Raw genomic sequence first — 18,628 nt, forward strand, 5'->3', positions numbered from 1 at the left:
CATCGAATAATTGCTTTTCCTTTTTCCCCTTCATTGCTAAAAATAAAAAACTATTTGAAAGAATTTATGTGGTAGTCTCTTTTTTCTTTTCTTTTTTATGTTTTTTGTGTGTGTCGTCGTGTCGTGTTTGGACCAAACACTGGTTAGTCTGGTCTAGTCTAGACTCTAGTGTTTGGTTTAGTTGAGTTTGGGGACAAGTGAAAGGCCAACACGTGTGCACGTGTGGAGGCTTTTGATTTGAGCCCGGGAATGTTAAATTGTTAATTTAGAGCTTTTTAACGTGTTTTCCTTTAAGCGAAACTACATTGTTAATCCTTAAAGTTTGTCTATGAAGTACTTTTAGTTTCTGAAGTTTCAAATGAGCGTTATTAGTTCTTGAAGTTTCAATAATGAGCGCTAGTGGTCCTTTTATTAACTTCTATTAATTTTTTTGTCTATATGTCTAACAGAATAATGATGTAACATTTTTTTAATAATGTGACGATTTTTTATTATTAAAAAATTACACATCAGCTTAAGAATCTCAAGTCAAACCCAATTCTATTTGGATCTTCCATTAATCTTCTTACTAACCAAACAAAACTACCACTAATATTCTCCAATCGCTAAAACCTGGCTTGCCAAGTTTACCATTGCCTACCTTCTTACTAGCTATTAGATTCACCACCCCTTGGAAATTTGTAGTACATGCTGAAAATCAAATACAAATTGAAATCATTCTCAAGGTTTGGAGATATAACATAATAGCAATTATAATTATTAGGGTAATGAAAGAAAAAAAAACAACTCATATATTTCTCCAAAGTACATGGGTATCTTCGAAATCGGTTAGTCTAACACCCACACTTGGAAGGCATCTCCCTACCCTATATAACATATTTTCTGGTGGACGATCAAAAGGGTATCTCCATCTTTTTCTTTTATCGCAAATAGTCCTAGATTTTTTTTTTTTTCATTTTAATTCAAATTGGGGTTTTGATTTTAAATCCTTTGGTTTTATAGAGAGTGGAGGTAGTACTACAGCTTGGAGAAGCCAAGCGATCATTATAAGATGCAAAGTGCTAAGAAAATCAGTAGTAGTAGTTCTGTTTGGTTCCTAAGAAAATCAATGTATGATTCAAAATAGAATTGGGTTTGATTTGAGAGATCCATGCTGATGTGTATTTTGATATGTAATTTTTAGTTTAAAAAAAGACACATCATTAAAAAATTGCTACATCATTATTTCATTAGACACATAGACAAAAAAACTAACAGAAATTAATAAAAGAACCGCTAGCACTCATTATTAAAACTTTAAGGACTAATAGTGCTCACTAGAAACTTCACAGACTAAAAGTACTCTGTAAATAAATTTTAGAGACGAACAACATAGTTTCGCCTTTCCTTTATACCTCTACGGATCTTCCTTGAGGCTCACGTGGCATGGTTGCCTTGCCTAACCTTCTCCACAGTTTTCACACATTATGCGTGGGGTCCCACTTCCACACCCATATGACCTCTCTCATAATGAGCTTTACAAACTTCCCTAACCTTATCTCATTCATTATTCCCATTCTTCTACTCTTTTTTTTTTTAACTAAAATTATTAAGCTACAAAATAGGTACAAAGTTTATTCATCACCAAGTATTCACCATCGCTACAAACGGAAGCTGGCTACAAATAGATAAAATGGTGTATTAACAAAATTAGTGACCACGCATCTCATTCAGGATTTGAAATACCTACAAAAACAAAAAGAACACAAGATAGCTTAAAATTGACATCAATGGGGTGTCAGCTAATGATACTTTAATGTTTAATTCTGCTCTCATTGCTGTAATGTTTTTCAATTTATGTGTTTTGTTTTCTTGTAACATGTTATGCATAAAGGTGAACATATATGTAGGACAATTCTAACGTGTCCCGTGATTTCAACCATATTACATAATTAAAGACATAGAACATGTCTAATCAAAGAAATAAGTAGAGATTTCAGAAATTTGTATCAATCAGTAGCGTAAACTTAGACGTGGCGTACTCTTAGTTGTGAACAAACCCATATGCTCTAAGATAGTAATTGTTTTTTTTTTTCTTCTCATAAAAAGTTTTTTAAAATATTTCATAAATCAATATCCTCAAGGCATCTGTTAAAATTTTCTTTTCTTTATAGGTTAGGCTACAAAATGTCAATTATCATAGATGTTTTTATAATTGCACGTTGCCTTGGGTTTTTAACCATTCCATTCATGTGAAGAGATGTTTTAGCATATTTTTTGTGTTGTGTTGTTTTCTTATTGGGCTTGTGAAACAATGTGATTGTTGATCTCCTTCAAGTGATTTTTTGGTGGGATTTTGGTTTGAAACTTCATTCTTTCTTATCAACCTTCACCAAAATTGTAGAGTTCTCCCTCTTTATCAAAATCTCGGAGGTCTTGTCGTTACCTTTCCAATGACCTTTCTTTCTCTAGTGAAGTACTCTAGCGAGTCCCTCTTCCTTCAAATATCCTTACCTTTCATTGTTTGGTTATGCTAGATCCTACAGGGTCCCCTTTTGGTTTACCTTTCATTAAGTTGTGTTATTTTGTACAGGTCCATTGTTGCAGTCCTCCCTTAGGTAGTTTCATGTCCACCAGTAGTGTTCACCCTTGTGTTTGGGTGGGATTGTTCCCGCTCGTTGACCCTACGCTAAGGGCGAGTATCAATAGAGATGTCTTCCGTCGAGAGAAAGTGGTCGCCTGTGAACTTACAAGATATCCTAAGTGAACTTTGGTCTTCGACAATGATGATGCAGCAACAAAACAACAAGAAGAAAAAGGGACACCTTTCTCACTTAGATCTCCAAAAGTGATCTCTCAAACCACCACAACAACAACAAAGAAACCCTAATTCTTTCAATTTAAGCTCTAACCCTAGCAATCACTCCACTCGCTAGAACCCCAACTCTGACTAGATTTATGACGATGAAAACAACGATGTCGATGAGTGCAAAGAGAAGAAGCACAAGCAGAAGCCCCAACTTGATGAAGGGCAAGATCTCCTACTGGATTCAATGCGCTCTTGACCTGCCAAGTAAAGGCGTCGCATTTGTCAAAGCCATACAAAGATCACGCCAATGTTTTAAAGGCAGGGTCATAGTTGAGCACCAAACTAGGATTGAATTTGGTTAGAGAGAAAGGGATTGAATTTGGGAAGAGGAACAGAGGGGCCATTTAGGGTTTGAAATTTCAAGATAGGACATTTTTGTAATTAAAATTGATTAGAATAGACAATTTTTCCAATTGAATAAATTATTACATTCCAATCAATAGGTAACATGAGATTACCACCATTTAATGAAGTAATGACATTACCATAATTTATGGCAGTGTAAATTTTTTGGTAATCTTACATTTCCTAAATGAAGTATGTAATTTATCAAAAAAAAAAAGAAAAAGAAAAAAAAAAAGAAATGAAGTATGTAATGTAATATGGTTGTAATGTTCATTATACTTAACAAAAAAAAAAATTGGTTGTAATGTTCATTACGTTACAACAAACCAAACATCCCCCTAGTTCGTTCATAACATGACAATAAAAATGAACTTTGCTATTTGTCCACATTAATACAACACACCGTTTGTGTAGAGGCTGACCAACTTCGAAGACCTATGCACAAAGTAAAATATTTGGATCCAAGAGTTACAGCCATAACAAAGCTTTCACTAATCGATACCAATGTACAAATACACAATGCACTAAACTAAATCATCATAGCTTCTTTTTTGTTAAGTCAAATCAACACAGCTTCACCAAAAAGGAAGCAAACAAACTTAATAAACAAAAACATGACATTACAAAGCCCTTGGCTGAGAGCTACTGGTGCTCTTGACTTGACTCAGACCAAAGGCGCCATCTTAAATTACAAACCCGGGGACTGATTTTACAGATATGCCCATGGGGCAGGCACACCAACCTACCACACTAAATCCTCAAAAAACATAAGTGACATTTTCTTCAATGGAGAAACCAGCTATCAAATTTATGAAATATTATTATACAAAATGCAATACCACCATATATTTCTCTTAGACTACCCAGCTTCAATGTATTTTTGGCCTTCAGTATTTCTTGTTTGAGAATTTTATCCATTTGAGTCTGCTAATAAAGTAAGGATTTCATTATCGTCAAAGTTTGACTCTAATGCTACCTCATAAGGGTTTTTCCCTTCCACATTTACAGCTCGTGGATCTGCTCCCCTACAAATGCATTGGAAACCCTTCAGTTTCATTTTATTAATAGTGGAAAAATAGTTAAAACAATAAAATGAAATGAAAAATCCCTAAATGGAATCAGATCCATATGAGCTAAATGAATAACTTCCATTCATAAATCCAAATTTAGAAAGATTGGGAATCTAAAAAAACCTGTAAAAAGTAAACTGCAACTATAACCAAGATGTAGCATGGATTATTAAGCCACCAACATCACACCCCACCCCCACACCAAAAAAAAAAAAACCTGAAAGCAAATATCATATAGTTACCTTGTTAGAAGCAATTTCACATATGCATTTCTGCCTCTGAGAATGCAGCGGTGGAGTGGCGTTTGACTTCTTGAATCAGTTGCATTTATATTTGCACCATACTGTAGGAGGAGTTCTATCATGCCTATGTCTGCAGTTTCACAAGCGAGGTGAAGCAGTGTGCACCCATCCAGATCCTCTAAGGTATGGCCTTCACACGTACCAGCCAGGTTTGTAGAACTAGTAGAGGACCTTTCCAATGAATCCCCCATCAAGCAGCTAGAGCTGTGGTCAAGGCCTGCCTGCTCATGCAATAGCATTACTTTGGCAAGGGTTAAGGAAGAGCCACAAGATGTTTGCTCATATACAGCATTCACATCTGCTTCAGAATTAACAATGTGACGGTATACAGCTTTCTTGTCATTAGCACGCACACCCTCCCATATTTGTTGTGCCACTAAATGAGGATATTGGTTGTCTTTTGGCCTCCGAACAAAAAGCTTTTCTGCATACTGTGATCAGAAGAAAAAATGTCACTTCAACATTTCCACAGCAGTCTGAAAAACTTGGCAAGTAGCGCCATTGTTTAAATTAAAATAATAATAATAATAACAATAAGAATTAAAAAATATATATATATATAAAAATAAAAAATAAAAAAACACTTAGCAAGTAGCATATGGAAACTGAGATTAGTAATCCAAACAAATGGATACGTTTGAGAATTTTCATATTGCATCTTGGAGATTGATGGGAGATTTTCAGAAAAAAGAACAGCATGCAATATGTATTTTGAATTTCTTTTGTCTGGGTTATCACTTCTCAGGCTAAGTGTCCCAACCCCCCCCCCCCCCTCATGACCCAAATGAAAACTTACCCAACTGTAAACAAAAGATGTTAATCATGAAAACCATTCAAATAAATAAATAAGACTTTAGAATTCCTGCCAAATGACATACTCAATTTTCTCTTTAATGCTCCATTTACCCAAATGTGGGATAATGCATGGCTGTGTTATCGCATTAATACAGATTTCTACAATTGCAGATTTGCAGGCCAGAAAGTTTTCCGGTTGGAAGAAGAATTATTCTTCTATTGAACAGTTCATACTTCCCACAACAATTCAAAAGTTAATTTTATAATATTAATTATCCTTACTAATATCATTAGAATAAAATACAACATGAAGCCAGACAAAATCCTAAGATATAACTCCTAGGAATCTTGAGCCCGTCAATGCAAAGTAAGAAAAAAAAAAACAAGAAATACAGAAAACCAAGAAAACTAACACAATGTTTGAAGGGGCTGAAGGAGGGAAGGAGATGGTAGGAGAAAAAATGATAGGGAGGTAATGAATAGCGCAATCCTGTTCTCTAGTGACAGGCAATATAAATTATGGCCCAAGTAGTTGCAATCAAGGCTTGATATATATCATGGAAGCATGATAAACCAAGTTCAGAAACTGTAATTCTATGGGCCCTGTATCTAAATTTTATAATGCTCCATAACCTTCGAGAATAATATGACAAAAGAAGCCAAACTATTAGTTTTGGGCAAGCACATTAGCATTCTGCGTGAGCCCCAATCTTACATGAAATTTCTGCAATCAAACAATACTGTAAAGTCCATGGATTTCCACATGCAATAGGCTGTCCACTCTATCAAAGCTCCTTATAACATACTTTAGTTGGCATAAATAAAAAAAATAGATGAACCAGCATGCCACAAATTTATTTTTAGGATCATCCAATTCTGTTCACTATAACTCTTGCATAGAAATTTATCTATAAAAATTTAATGATATCTGAAAGAACTTTTAATTCATTTATATCTTTACAGGTATGTTTATCATTGAGCACCCTTATACACAGTTTACACACAGAACAATTTTGGCCAGTAGAACAATACTTGTCCAAGAACACAAACATGGCCGATAGAGAGAATGCATAAAAAGGACATGTAGTCAAGCTCATACAATTTACCTTTGATATGTGTACCCCAAGATTTCTGTGAACACCAGAACATTCAATACAAACAAGAACACCAAGATTTAATGATGCCCAGTCTGGTTCAGGAGCACCACAATCAGCACATTTATCATTTCCACATACTCTTCGCAATACCTCAATTGGCTTCTCACTTTTTACACAGGAACGTTGTGGTTGCATGTGTCTTATTTGGCGTTCAAGATGTGCGGTAGAAAGGCTCCTCTCAGATGTATAGTCTTCAGCTGCAACATGATCAAAATCAGAACTTTCAAATGAACTACTCTCACTAGCAGACCGATGATGACTGCTTCCCATGGGACTAGCTGGCAGACACTGAAATGTAGCGGGACTTCCATCATCAAAACAATGATAAACATAATTAGCCTCAATCATTAAAAAAAAAAATTATCAAAAATTACCCTCTCAGGAGCTTGAGAACTAAGTAATGATGCTATAACCCCAGTGATCTTTTCAATCCAATCCATTTGATCCAGTGCACTCTCTGCCTGCACTGACAAGCACAAATAATTGTTATTGAGGATCTTTTACCAAACATAAACTGTCAACAGTTCATCCTTTTGGCAGAATCATCCAGCAAAAAGTTTGTTTCTGAGATCATAAAGTCTATAAAAGAAAACCTAAAAAAGCCACAAGGACATGCTACCCCTCAACTCAAACCTGCAAAGTGTAGTTCTTTGTTGGTGAAATAATCCTGAAGCAAAACCTCAGATCTGACTGGTCAGCATCAACTTTGATTGTCGATGTAAGCAGGTTCACTGTGTGATGAGCAACAGATTTCTCATCGTGTACTCCACCATGATAATGATTAGAAAGCCACCGACTCAGCAGTCCAGAACCCAGCTCAGAACTATTCCTCTGACCAGAAAGTTGACTGCCAGAGCCCTTGAAGATAGCATGGAACGTAAAAGTTGGTGTCAAGCACTGACTTCAATCCCTACGCAGCCCAAATTATATTATAAACAAAATACTTACGGATGATTTGCTGCACTGCTTGCGATAGTAATACAGCATTCCCCGGCTATCAAGAACAAAAAATCTTCTTTTCCAGTCACCCCTTAAGTTTGAGGACCGCTTTGAGAGATAACCTTGTCGAATGGTTTGAACCTGAGATATTTCTTATAGGATTACATGTAAAAAGAGAACTACAAAGATGCAAAAATGAATTTGAAAAAAAAAAAAGTCTAATAGATAAGAGTTTCTTGATATATGAATAAATATAAACCTTTCCCTTTGCAGCAGACTGCATAACTGCCTCTATCATCTTGTGTGAACTTCTACCAATGGCTTGTATACCATCTCCATTAGGAGATCCATTTGTACCATTGGAAGACCACTTACTCTCGCGATCCACCTGTCTCTTGTACTCTTGCATCTTTTCACTAAGAGCTGCCTGCTCATAGTTAGACCTTTCTCTTGACTGTTGTGCATAAGTCAAGACCTGCAAAACGACATTTAATCAGGAATTTCAATAATAAACTACAACTAGACAATATTTAAGATGAGAAATGTAAGAATTCTCTCAAATTCAACCCCAGTCCATTCCCAACTATTTTGGTTTGGCCACATAAAATTTTCCTACCCATTCTGCACCTCCTAGAGCCACATTCACACAGGCCTGGTAAGTCAACAATCTCCACTTCAACACATAAGTTTTCTTTTTATTTTTGACAGGCGATTCCTAAAAATGCTTATTCCATTTTGCCAATACAGCAGTAGCTATATATTAAAGATGTACTTTTAAATCCAAGAAAAATAAATTATTAAAGCAGAACTTAGAAAAAATAACCAAATCAGAATATTGTAATAGACAACAAGACTGATATTAACACATTTGCTTCCAAAAGTAAATAACAAACCTGATTAATGTATGGCTCCATTTGGTGCAACAACTCATACCCCTACATGTAGCCACGAAAGAAAAAATTAAAGATAAGCATAGATCTGTCATCACATATGAAAAGGGCAGAAATGCCCTGCTATGTGATCCATTATCTACCTGTTTGAAGTAACGAAGATGTGCATCCATGGTCCCACTGACTGCTTCCAAAAATTCAAACCTCTTTTTCGCTTCAACAGTAGAAAGAGCAGTTACCTGGATACAGAAACCAAAATTAAAAAAAAAACTAGGTGTCACAATCACATCAGCAAGTAGTTGAATTTTAAAGGTCATGGAAAGATTCATTTTTTGGTAGAACAAGATGACCATCAAATTTACTTACCAAATTGAAGCGAGCTTGCTCAAATGTAGACCTTGCATTATGAAGCTCCTGGAATTCCTCCAAACTATATTAGAATTTAAAGAATAGAAGCTTTCCAGTACTATGACAATTCTACAGATACAAATATGCAGATTAGAAAACTAAGAATTAATACTGCATGATACCTCCTCCAAAAGAATTGCGACATCACTCTTTGTGCCTTTTCTCAATGACAGAAACTTTTCACGAGCCTGTCGCATTACAAGCATTAAAACATAGTAAACATTACTTCCATATCAGTTCTACATAGGTTATTCATCTCAAAACGGCCATAAAATATCCAAAACCATGGTCAGATAATTGAAAGAAGGCGGCTGTTTTAGGCTTTTGTTGCTGAATCAATACACACAATTCAGATTCATTCATCAGTATATAAGAACTTTAGGCAAGCTGCTGCAAATCCGAGATACAAGAATGAAATAGAAAAAAGATAATTACAAACCACAACTTATAAGTTTCATTTTTTAGAAGACAAATAGATAATAAAAGAGCAATGCTGCAAGGGTTGTGGCAGATAATAATTAGGAATCACTTTTAGCCAACCTTATGCTACATGAAAATATATAATTTTATTAAATTAATGGATAACATGACAAGCTTTTCCTGAGATGTATGCAAATGGGATCAGGTAGAAGCAACAAAATTACTAAGAATTTCAAACAAGGGACGCACCTGGTCATAAGTAATACTAGCCTTGTCAAAACGCTTCCGTGCTTCCTGCACTAAGAGAAGATCCCTTAAAATTGTTTTGTAACAGTAAATATCAAAAGCAGTGCAAAGAATCTCTGTTTGATACAACTGTCACACTCAGGACATCTCAAGATGATAAGAGGCACATGTAATCAGAATTCACATATACTATATGTGTGTGCGTATATACACCAAAAATGCATCCTTTAAAGCTGTTACAACCTTAACATCTAGGATAACCTTCACCAATATATATATATATAGCATGGACCACAGGCTTCCCAAGTGAAGTAAGACCCAAAGATTTTCAAGTAAGTGTGGACATGTGCACAAGTGTCTATAAAGTGTGCAGCATAACTAAACAGCTTCCCTTGCATTCAAGATTATTCATAAATGAATAGAATTAACTCTAGATTTTCAAGTCAGCTTTAGTGATGTCCACTATTTTATGGAAGAAAAATGTAAGGAAGATAAAATCTCTTCATCCTCGCCAGAGGGAGACAATATGCCCCCCACCTCCTAGAAAGGAGACAAAAATGCAATCCAAGTGGCCAACAATCATGTAGATGTGACAACACTAATACTCATGCCATAAGTGATGGAGGCAATGGATAGATCAAGGCCCTTACAATAAGAATTAATAAGTAAAATAAGATTGCATTTAAAAGTTTTAAACACCAAAGCTTCTGTTGTTGTACCTAAAACCATATCCAATAGATAGTTCATAAAGGCTTATTAATAATATGCAATAAAAATGAAGCAATTCACAGTACCTTAACCTCATGCAAATCAATATTGACAAACTGCAGTAATCTGTCATTTAGCATATGCTCAACCTGAGGGGGGAAAAATAAACAAAATAAGTGAACAAGATTACAGCCTGTCACTAACCTAAAGAATATGCAACAAATAATCTATTGAAGGAGAAACAAAAAATAAGNCCTCTCTTTCCCCCCCCCCTGTTTTAGCCCTTCTGAGATCATAAAGTCTATAAAAGAAAACCTAAAAAAGCCACAAGGACATGCTACCCCTCAACTCAAACCTGCAAAGTGTAGTTCTTTGTTGGTGAAATAATCCTGAAGCAAAACCTCAGATCTGACTGGTCAGCATCAACTTTGATTGTCGATGTAAGCAGGTTCACTGTGTGATGAGCAACAGATTTCTCATCGTGTACTCCACCATGATAATGATTAGAAAGCCACCGACTCAGCAGTCCAGAACCCAGCTCAGAACTATTCCTCTGACCAGAAAGTTGACTGCCAGAGCCCTTGAAGATAGCATGGAACGTAAAAGTTGGTGTCAAGCACTGACTTCAATCCCTACGCAGCCCAAATTATATTATAAACAAAATACTTACGGATGATTTGCTGCACTGCTTGCGATAGTAATACAGCATTCCCCGGCTATCAAGAACAAAAAATCTTCTTTTCCAGTCACCCCTTAAGTTTGAGGACCGCTTTGAGAGATAACCTTGTCGAATGGTTTGAACCTGAGATATTTCTTATAGGATTACATGTAAAAAGAGAACTACAAAGATGCAAAAATGAATTTGAAAAAAAAAAAAGTCTAATAGATAAGAGTTTCTTGATATATGAATAAATATAAACCTTTCCCTTTGCAGCAGACTGCATAACTGCCTCTATCATCTTGTGTGAACTTCTACCAATGGCTTGTATACCATCTCCATTAGGAGATCCATTTGTACCATTGGAAGACCACTTACTCTCGCGATCCACCTGTCTCTTGTACTCTTGCATCTTTTCACTAAGAGCTGCCTGCTCATAGTTAGACCTTTCTCTTGACTGTTGTGCATAAGTCAAGACCTGCAAAACGACATTTAATCAGGAATTTCAATAATAAACTACAACTAGACAATATTTAAGATGAGAAATGTAAGAATTCTCTCAAATTCAACCCCAGTCCATTCCCAACTATTTTGGTTTGGCCACATAAAATTTTCCTACCCATTCTGCACCTCCTAGAGCCACATTCACACAGGCCTGGTAAGTCAACAATCTCCACTTCAACACATAAGTTTTCTTTTTATTTTTGACAGGCGATTCCTAAAAATGCTTATTCCATTTTGCCAATACAGCAGTAGCTATATATTAAAGATGTACTTTTAAATCCAAGAAAAATAAATTATTAAAGCAGAACTTAGAAAAAATAACCAAATCAGAATATTGTAATAGACAACAAGACTGATATTAACACATTTGCTTCCAAAAGTAAATAACAAACCTGATTAATGTATGGCTCCATTTGGTGCAACAACTCATACCCCTACATGTAGCCACGAAAGAAAAAATTAAAGATAAGCATAGATCTGTCATCACATATGAAAAGGGCAGAAATGCCCTGCTATGTGATCCATTATCTACCTGTTTGAAGTAACGAAGATGTGCATCCATGGTCCCACTGACTGCTTCCAAAAATTCAAACCTCTTTTTCGCTTCAACAGTAGAAAGAGCAGTTACCTGGATACAGAAACCAAAATTAAAAAAAAAACTAGGTGTCACAATCACATCAGCAAGTAGTTGAATTTTAAAGGTCATGGAAAGATTCATTTTTTGGTAGAACAAGATGACCATCAAATTTACTTACCAAATTGAAGCGAGCTTGCTCAAATGTAGACCTTGCATTATGAAGCTCCTGGAATTCCTCCAAACTATATTAGAATTTAAAGAATAGAAGCTTTCCAGTACTATGACAATTCTACAGATACAAATATGCAGATTAGAAAACTAAGAATTAATACTGCATGATACCTCCTCCAAAAGAATTGCGACATCACTCTTTGTGCCTTTTCTCAATGACAGAAACTTTTCACGAGCCTGTCGCATTACAAGCATTAAAACATAGTAAACATTACTTCCATATCAGTTCTACATAGGTTATTCATCTCAAAACGGCCATAAAATATCCAAAACCATGGTCAGATAATTGAAAGAAGGCGGCTGTTTTAGGCTTTTGTTGCTGAATCAATACACACAATTCAGATTCATTCATCAGTATATAAGAACTTTAGGCAAGCTGCTGCAAATCCGAGATACAAGAATGAAATAGAAAAAAGATAATTACAAACCACAACTTATAAGTTTCATTTTTTAGAAGACAAATAGATAATAAAAGAGCAATGCTGCAAGGGTTGTGGCAGATAATAATTAGGAATCACTTTTAGCCAACCTTATGCTACATGAAAATATATAATTTTATTAAATTAATGGATAACATGACAAGCTTTTCCTGAGATGTATGCAAATGGGATCAGGTAGAAGCAACAAAATTACTAAGAATTTCAAACAAGGGACGCACCTGGTCATAAGTAATACTAGCCTTGTCAAAACGCTTCCGTGCTTCCTGCACTAAGAGAAGATCCCTTAAAATTGTTTTGTAACAGTAAATATCAAAAGCAGTGCAAAGAATCTCTGTTTGATACAACTGTCACACTCAGGACATCTCAAGATGATAAGAGGCACATGTAATCAGAATTCACATATACTATATGTGTGTGCGTATATACACCAAAAATGCATCCTTTAAAGCTGTTACAACCTTAACATCTAGGATAACCTTCACCAATATATATATATATAGCATGGACCACAGGCTTCCCAAGTGAAGTAAGACCCAAAGATTTTCAAGTAAGTGTGGACATGTGCACAAGTGTCTATAAAGTGTGCAGCATAACTAAACAGCTTCCCTTGCATTCAAGATTATTCATAAATGAATAGAATTAACTCTAGATTTTCAAGTCAGCTTTAGTGATGTCCACTATTTTATGGAAGAAAAATGTAAGGAAGATAAAATCTCTTCATCCTCGCCAGAGGGAGACAATATGCCCCCCACCTCCTAGAAAGGAGACAAAAATGCAATCCAAGTGGCCAACAATCATGTAGATGTGACAACACTAATACTCATGCCATAAGTGATGGAGGCAATGGATAGATCAAGGCCCTTACAATAAGAATTAATAAGTAAAATAAGATTGCATTTAAAAGTTTTAAACACCAAAGCTTCTGTTGTTGTACCTAAAACCATATCCAATAGATAGTTCATAAAGGCTTATTAATAATATGCAATAAAAATGAAGCAATTCACAGTACCTTAACCTCATGCAAATCAATATTGACAAACTGCAGTAATCTGTCATTTAGCATATGCTCAACCTGAGGGGGGAAAAATAAACAAAATAAGTGAACAAGATTACAGCCTGTCACTAACCTAAAGAATATGCAACAAATAATCTATTGAAGGAGAAACAAAAAATAAGATGAAATTTTTGTGTGTGTTGGGGGGGGGGAACAGTTCTCCCAGATTGCTCAAATTTATTTAAGGAGATAGGATTAAAATTTAGTTCACTGCGAGCCAGACCAGTTGGAAATATAATCAAGAAGCATGTACAGGGGCTAGTATTAAAGCTTCTTAAAGAAAAAGTATTCAATTCATAATCTCACAATGGCAGTCATAGCAAGACTAGCTTGATTTAAGAGGAAACCATTAGTATAAAGCAACCAAAAATAAAAGAAAAAAAAAGAATGACAAGTTCTGAAAATAATAAATCAAAATTTTTCACCTGGGACCGAAGAACTTCCTTGTATGTTCCAATTTCTCTCAGGGCAATAGTAAATTTGGTCATAACAGGGCCTGTAGAAGTATGTAGAAACTCGATAAAAAAAATTTCAGCGAAAACTATCTGCATTTTGAAAGCCATTAATACCAGGAATATCCCAGTCATAAAGTTTAAAATCCAAACATTGTAAATGGGAATAAATAAGTAATTAGTACATCCCAGAAAGTTAAGTTTGACAAACATAATACTAGGTAATTAACAGTAGAACAATAAAAAGGAGATAATAGATGCTTAAAAATCTCCAATGACACAAAGAAGCATAGATAAAATAACTTCCAGCATAACAATTGACATACCTCCAAAAGCCACACTAATGGGATCATTATGTCCTCCGCCAAAAGTTTCTAGTGCACTTGCAAATGCTATGTCTCCATCATACCCCTCGCCAAGTCCTTCCCTGTGAGAGGAAAAACGCATGCAATTAGAATCCCCCACAAAGACTAACTTGGTGCAGCAATAAACACCAGGAGTGGTCATTGGAAAAATGGCTTTACTTCTTTTTCGTGGTGCCAAATGAAATCAATGTTTTAATTCTAATTTACATTGTCAACAATGTAATTAAAAACACCAGTAATAGCTAGAAATTATATACTCAGAACTCTCCACAGAGTGGAATTAGATCTTGAATTTAATACTCAAGGAATAACTTAGAAACGCATAAGCATAGACATACGTGTATTTCCGACATCCTTTGTAAAACCTCAGACTTCTCTCCCTTAATGATTCAGCACTTTCCTCCAAGCTTTGTATCTGTTTACCAAGAACTCATCAATAAGCCACAATAATTCAAAGCAGCTTATCAAACATGAGTACAATAGCATTGAAACACACCAACTTTCAACCACAGAAAAAAGCAAATCAGCAGATACATAGGTTATCCATAGGCAGATATCATTTCAACAGGGACATTTAATTACCAATTTGGCAACTTAGCAATGAACTTCTAGTGTGCAACAATTTTGTTTTTCTTTTTTTTTTTAAATAAAAGTAGCCCATTAGACTCGCTTCTAGCAAGTAAAACCTACAGCAATTGACCCCACCCGCCAGAACCAATTTCCCGGTAATTCAGGGGCATTCACCCTTGTCGGGCCAAGTAGTTTATGCTCATGCTCATGAGCAGACTTCTAGTGTGCAACAATACAAACCCTAAAGATGGCACCGAGGTTTCTTAGACCCACTTAACACATAAGTCAGTCCCAAATCCCAATCGATTTGTATGACTCAAACACAGACTCTTAGCTTCAAACAAGTACCAGTGTCATCCTAAACAAACAAGTTAGCATTAAAGTATTTATTAAATGAAAAAAACAACCGAAAAAGTGAAAATCTAATTTTTCATAAACTGTCCAACAAGTTAGAAACTATAATAGACAGTGACAATAATTCTCATACACTCATATCCGCTCACTAAATAAACTTTCCTTAAATCTAAACTTTTAAGGCTAACACAAAATATAAATAACTAATTAACTAAAAAAACACCGAGAAAAATAAAAGATGCCAGCTCAACCAACCGTCAATTAAGTTTTTTTTTTTTTGTTAAATCTCCTAAAGTTTAGTTTCTTTCCCTAAATTTTCCCAGCAACCAAACAGAGCATTGAAATTTTTCTCTTTATCAACCATACAGTTCAAGACGATTAAGCTGAACATGCATAGAGATTACCTGCTTGCGAAACATAGGAGAGTCGTCGAGCTTTGCGAAATGCATTTTTTCTGAGACCGCGATTCTTGCTCTTATTTTCAGAAATTATTAATTAAACATACTCGAAGCAGCTCGATCTTCGCAAAAGCTGAAGTTTAATCAAATCTCATAACAATCAACACGAACCGGGAAATCCGAACGAGATCTCGCATTTCACTCCCAAAGGAACAAATATTAAAGAAGGAAAAAAAATCAGCTCCCAAATCTATGTAAACTCGATTTTCATGAATTCCACACCACTTGCTGTAAGGAAAAAAAAAAAAACAGTATTGGGAGCTCCAAAATTATTTTTTTTTCTTTTTAAAGTTTAATATATTTAGGTTTCCAAAACCCTAGAAGAAGAGTAGGCAAAAATGGAATGAATGAGCAAAATAGGAAACCCTAGGAAGAGCAAGCCAAGAAACACATGAGGTTTGTTTGGATTAGCGGAACATAACACATTAGAGGAAGTGTTTATGAGTGAAAAAAAAAAGTCTTGGGAATTGAATGGATTAGGAAATTTCCATTAAAACCTGAAAATGTCGAAACCATGTGTTTGTGTGAGTGTGTGAGAGAGAGAGAGAGAGACAGGCACGCACATAGATAAAAGTGAAAACACAGACTGCCTTTTTCTGTATCTTCTTCACCCCCACTTTCTTTTCTATTTTCAATTTTTTTTTTGTTTTTTTAAAAAACTTTTTTAACCTTCTTTTTCTAATTATTATGAGTAAGAATAATTATAGAGACACGTATAAACTCTAAGCTCAAATCTAATTTCACAATTTGTTGACCGGTGCGAAGAGTAAGTGATAAACACTATCTATCTACATCCGTGTATCCATTACTGATTATATGGATCACCATTTTTCATGATTACTCACAATTGCTTAAGTTAGTAAATTGTGAAATTATAGGCGTGTAGGTAGACAGATCGATCAATATTACTTAAAAATAGTCTTTTTTAGAAGATGATGAGCTCAATAGACTTGGAGCAATTGCTATAAATTTACTTGAAATCTCAACTCTCAAGTTAAGTCTATCATAATCTATCGAATTTTCTTGATGTCTCATGCATAAAGAATGGACTATTATACCCCACAATACTTTCTGGCATAAATAAAGAAAGAGTCCTGTTAATGGGTGTCGACATTTGTAACGAGTCATTTTATAACTATTTTAATATCATTTTCATAAAAAAATTATAAAATTATAAAATAAAATCAATTATTTTTTCTTTTCCTATTAAAAAAAATTTTCAAAAATATCTCTTAAGTTCATGTTAACATCCATTAACTTTTCTCATAAATAAATAAAAACATTTTTTTGAGAGGAAAGATAGAATAAATAAATAAAAACTTGACTACTTAGTAAAAAGAAATCCACTGGAACGGTGTCGTTCAGGTTGCTTGAAACGGGTATCAAAGAGACAGGCTCATCGAGTCTCTCTGGCAGTGGTTACCTTTTGGAGGACGATGAGAAACAAGGGAAGACCAATCTTCACCACCGCACCTTCTGGCGCGTGAACTGAAATAGTAAGAAGCTTAGCTGAGACTTGAGAGAGCGGGTTTTTGTGTCACGCGCATATGAAAGCGCGTGTACGAGGTGAATTAATGTGAGAGATGCTTATGTATCTCTGGAGTGGGACCCATTCTGAAATTTCCCTCCAATTTTTTTTTTTTCCCCGAGGAGGACACTCGCTCAGTCGCATTAAAAACTAAAAAAATAAAATAAAAGTTTATAATTAATTTTTAGAAAGAAAAAAAGAATGCCAACGAATCTTATCTAAAATGAAAATTAATAAATATAAAACCCATAAATAAAAATTAATTAAAATATAAAGAAACTTCCATAATGGACCTGCAAAACTGAGTTCTGCTAGATGCTTGTCCCACGTACTTCTTCAGGAGTTCAGGTGGCCCATAGACTGATAGACCACACCTTCACGATTCATTCGAGATTAAGAGCTGTTAGGTTATTTCAAGCAATTTTTTGAGCATTTTAAACATATCAATATACATTTTCACACCATTTTTAATCTACACATATATCAAAAATACTCAAAAGTTATTACTTAAATTTCTCTGCCAAACACAGATTTTACTTTTTCACCCAAACACATATATCAAAAATTTATTTCTTTTATTACAATTTATTTCTTTTTTACTTTTTAACCTTTGAATCATTTTAAAATTTCACGTATGAAATTTACAATTTTTTTTTTTTGGTTAATGGCAATGTCTAAATATATGTTATTATAATAAAATAGATGTCAAAAACTAAAATTTTATTGTATTTATAAAATTAAAATGGTCATGTTTGAAAATTATTTGTGATTGTAAAGTCTGTGCAGATTTCTGAAGATGTGAAATACTTGCATTTGGTTTATTTTAAATGAACTATTAATTCTTCTCAAAGTATGTCTAGGTTTATATATACAATTAATTGGGTTTTTTTTTTTATAGGAATTGGGGTTTATTAGCAATATTTGTAACGCATGGGAAACTTTAATATAATAAAATATGATTTTTTTTCTTTTATTATGAAATCAACCAAAAGTTAAACGACTTTTGTTTTTATATAGATTATAAATTATAGATTATAGAAATGAAAGGTATTATTTATCACTTTTATGTGTTTTTTAACAAATGTCAAGAGTTTTGTAACTCAATTGGCATATTTTTATGTATAAAGTGTTTGGAAATCTAAGAGTAAAAAGGTTTAAGCTTAGTAGCATATCGTAACTATCTAAAAAAAATGAGTTTTTTTAACATATAAATAGTCAAAAAATAATTGATTAAATCCAATCTCTTAAAGTAATAACCTAACATTATTAAAAACCACCATTTTTAAAAACTTTCTCCCATCTCCCCATA

At 34.5% G+C, this 18,628-nt stretch overlaps 1 protein-coding gene across 1 annotated transcript; it reads right to left on the reverse strand.

Moving 5' to 3' along the window:
- Window positions 1-3,661: 3,661 nt before the first annotated feature.
- LOC111988141 (ADP-ribosylation factor GTPase-activating protein AGD3) lies at window positions 3,662-16,419 on the reverse strand. Its single transcript, XM_065766847.1, has 18 exons — window positions 15,738-16,419; window positions 14,748-14,824; window positions 14,371-14,471; window positions 14,018-14,088; window positions 13,548-13,610; window positions 12,757-12,801; window positions 12,210-12,275; window positions 12,046-12,093; window positions 11,823-11,918; window positions 11,683-11,724; window positions 11,049-11,264; window positions 10,799-10,930; window positions 10,484-10,708; window positions 6,892-6,978; window positions 6,276-6,805; window positions 5,362-5,365; window positions 4,506-4,996; window positions 3,662-4,218 (listed from the first exon to the last, which is right to left on the reverse strand). Exons 1-18 carry the CDS (start codon window positions 15,780-15,782, stop codon window positions 4,104-4,106), a joined length of 2,454 nt encoding a protein of 817 aa, XP_065622919.1. The 5' UTR covers window positions 15,783-16,419; the 3' UTR covers window positions 3,662-4,103.
- Between the last annotated feature and the right edge of the window lie 2,209 nt (window positions 16,420-18,628).

The sequence above is a fragment of the Quercus suber genome, unplaced genomic scaffold (assembly GCF_002906115.3).
Source record: "Quercus suber isolate HL8 unplaced genomic scaffold, Cork oak 2.0 scaffold_24, whole genome shotgun sequence".
Taxonomy (NCBI): Eukaryota; Viridiplantae; Streptophyta; class Magnoliopsida; order Fagales; family Fagaceae; genus Quercus; species Quercus suber.